Here is a 3,161-nt window from a genome sequence, read left to right as displayed (position 1 = left end):
ACCTTCTCCTGTATTCCTTCTCCGAACATCTTCACCAAGAATCAGATCTCTGATGCTTTCGAATTTGAGTTTGGTAGTTCCTGAAAAACTACTGATTGCAGTAACAATTTCATATTAGCTTTCGGGCAACGAAGATAATAATAATAATGTCTGGACTTCATCTTTAAATTTAATTTCAACAGATCCTAACCTGGATATTTTCAAGTTGAACTCATTAACGTGGTCTGTCACAAACGCTCTTTCCTTCATCTTTATGTTTAGCAATCGTCTGATCAAGAAAACCTTGTTTGTTGCGGATGGCTTTTCATACATAGTGGACAACGTCTTTATCAATCTAAATGTGGTCTTCTCATTGACGATGTTGTATGTGACATTCTTTGCCGGTGATAATCTGACAACGCCAAGGACCTATCAGTCCAGGAAGTTCCATTGTGCCAGATCCATCTTCTTAGGTTTCTGTTCAGATAACATAATAATAAGTGTAATTTCTTCTGATAAAAGTACTCCTCACTTTGCATCTTCCAGAATCCAAAATTATGGCCTTCAAATTTATCGATCTTCACCTTCTTGTCTTCAGTCATAGCTCTGATACCAGTTGTTAGGTAAAGAACAAACGATGAACGAAAATAGGTCTGAAGAATATGAGAAAACAGAAAAAAAAACAAAATCAAAACACACAAAACACAGGGATGTAAGTGATTCACACTATCTTGCGATATGCTACATCCACTGTCGAACTAGAGAGAGAGAGAGAGATTTTATTCCACACACACTTTTTATGCTACAATCAGGCCCGTCCCAGAGAGTGGGCGATAGGAGCGACCGTCTAGGGCCCATTTTTCAAAGGGGCCCAATTTTTGTATGGAAATTGCTATATTTAGAAGATTGTACAAGTAATTTGTCTTTCAATTATTGAGTTATTATAAAAAACTTGCTGATATTTATATATTTTAAGGGCCCATTTTTTTTCTCTCGCCCTGGGCCCAAAATATGTTTGGGACGGCCCTGACTACAATATTTAAGATACGGTCGTTCATAAGTATATAAATAAGAAAATTTGACCCAAACATCTAAAAGGCAAAGCCCGACCGAAAACAAAAAGGAAAAGAAATAGGCTCGTCCATGTCACGCTCGAGGTCTTGTGGTCTGCACCCAAAATAAAATATATGGGGACTTTAAATTTCAATCTTGATGAAAAGTCTGCATATCTAACAAGAATAACTAAACAGGTTTCTTCTTTTTCCTCCCAAGGTTTTTGGGTTTGGAAATTTGGTTGTTCTGTGGTGGAAAGTAAGAAATTGTTCTACATGGATTGTATATGCAATAGCTTTATAACTCAACGGTTAGTCTTCTATTATGTCTAAAATATATAGTCAACTAATGGAATGAAATTGTTGCCGAAAGGATCCAAACAAAACGTAGGGTAGTGGTGGTGGGTATGTCCCGTGACCCATGGTACCGTGATTGATGCCAATTGCCCCATCAAGATTTCTTCCCCTTCACTTCACACACACATACACTTTACACCCCTACACTTTCCCCTTCACTTTTGCTATAGTGCTATACCCCACAAACCCTCTTCGTATTGTCCGTTTACTCCCTCTTAAAACCATCACAATACTACAAAAATGTCATATTTGCCCCTTCCTTATTACCCCTCTACTTCATTCTTCATATAAATAACTTCATCTTCCATTCAAATCATCACACACGTTCATTCCAGTGACAAAAAATGCATCAACCCATTGACTGGTTTTCTTGGCTATCAAAATCCGGGCTTGAACCTTCACTTATTTACGAATATGGGATGGCTTTCTCTCGAAACGAGCTTGAAGAAGGCGACATAACTTACTTCAACCATGAATTCCTTCAAAGCATGGGGATCTCCATAGCCAAACACAGGTTAGAAATACTGAAACTTGCTAGAAAACAAAAAGGTTCACGTGGGTCACACACACACCCAATTTCAAAGCTCATCATCGCCATGAAAAAGACCAAAAGGACCTTGGCTAGCTACATCCAGACATGGATTCGCCGGGATGAGTCAGCTCTGGTGCTCGTTAGTAAAAGTTATGGTTGGAAAGGTACGATGTTGAGAAGAAACAAGAGATCGATGACCTTCAAACAAGCTACTCCTCCTACTCTTTTGCTCACTAATAGCTACCATAAGTCCGATAGTGCTAGAATCAACAACTTTGCGAGTCCTTTGGTTTATGATCTCCGGTATGATGAAGGAAAAATTGATGGTTACGATGGTGATGATCATGAGAAGTATGATGAAGAAGATGATGGTGGTTACTGGTCTGGGAGTGGGGGTGGTGTTCAAGAGATTAGATGGGACACCATGTTTCAGAATTTGAAACCTACTTGAGATCTAATAGCAATCATCTTCTTCCCCAATTACCCTCTTTCTTTTCTTTATTTTTTTTTTTTAAATAAATTATTAGAAGAGTTAATGGTGAGATGGATGCTATTTTTTTAATGTTCTTCCACCACTGTCAAGTGTGAACCTTGCTTTGAAAGAAAAAGTACAGCTCTGAATTGTTTTTCTCTGGTGAAAGTCGTAATTTACTTTTAGCAAAGTTTAGCATGCTAAACCTTTAGGGGGTATTCTTGGGATTGATAAAGGGTTATAGTTTATGTAATAAAATTGTATCAAATTAAGTAAATTTGGAATCTTTTGATTTAATGATGACATATATGAGTAACACTATGTCATTTGCATAACATTGGTCTAATGTTTTTATTGAATCTCCGAGCTCTATAAAGTCGGTATCTTTTTTTATTATGATGTACTCATTTATCAGCTGTAAGCGGTTTTTCGGTTTTCCATCACTAGGCAATCCTATGAGAGAAGGACCTTGTCCAAACAATCGAAGAATCAAAAAGAAATCCAAAATATATTATCAATGAAGTTGAGTGCATCTGTTAAGTCAGCCTTAAAACCAGTATATTTTAGTGTTATTCACTAAAAGGACTTAAATTGGAACCCAAAACACAAAGTTTTAATTACTATCGCAAAATAACCACTTAATTCGCTAATTATTCGGAGAAGTTCACTAATATAAAAGGTATATACCGAATTGAAACCATTTCCCATATTCCATGTGATTGTCACCCAAACATAACATGGGTTCGTTACTAAGAACTCAATATGTGGC

The 3,161-nt window shown here is 37.0% G+C and overlaps 1 protein-coding gene across 1 annotated transcript; it reads left to right on the top strand.

Annotated features, from left to right (window-relative positions):
• The first annotated feature begins 1,684 nt into the window (after positions 1 to 1,684).
• LOC111892271 (uncharacterized) lies at positions 1,685 to 2,689 on the top strand. The gene has a single exon (XM_023888346.3). It carries the CDS (start codon positions 1,733 to 1,735, stop codon positions 2,369 to 2,371), a length of 639 nt encoding a protein of 212 aa, XP_023744114.1. The 5' UTR covers positions 1,685 to 1,732; the 3' UTR covers positions 2,372 to 2,689.
• The last annotated feature ends 472 nt before the right edge of the window (positions 2,690 to 3,161 follow it).

Source organism: Lactuca sativa, chromosome 4, assembly GCF_002870075.4.
Source record: "Lactuca sativa cultivar Salinas chromosome 4, Lsat_Salinas_v11, whole genome shotgun sequence".
In the NCBI taxonomy this organism is placed as follows: Eukaryota; Viridiplantae; Streptophyta; class Magnoliopsida; order Asterales; family Asteraceae; genus Lactuca; species Lactuca sativa.
This window is presented reverse-complemented; position numbering and strand designations above follow the sequence as displayed.

What these genes read in the sequence shown, in the direction of transcription:
- LOC111892271 (XM_023888346.3), top strand. Translation starts at nt 1,733, where the DNA reads ATGCATCAACCCATTGACTGGTTTTCTTGGCTATCAAAATCCGGGCTT.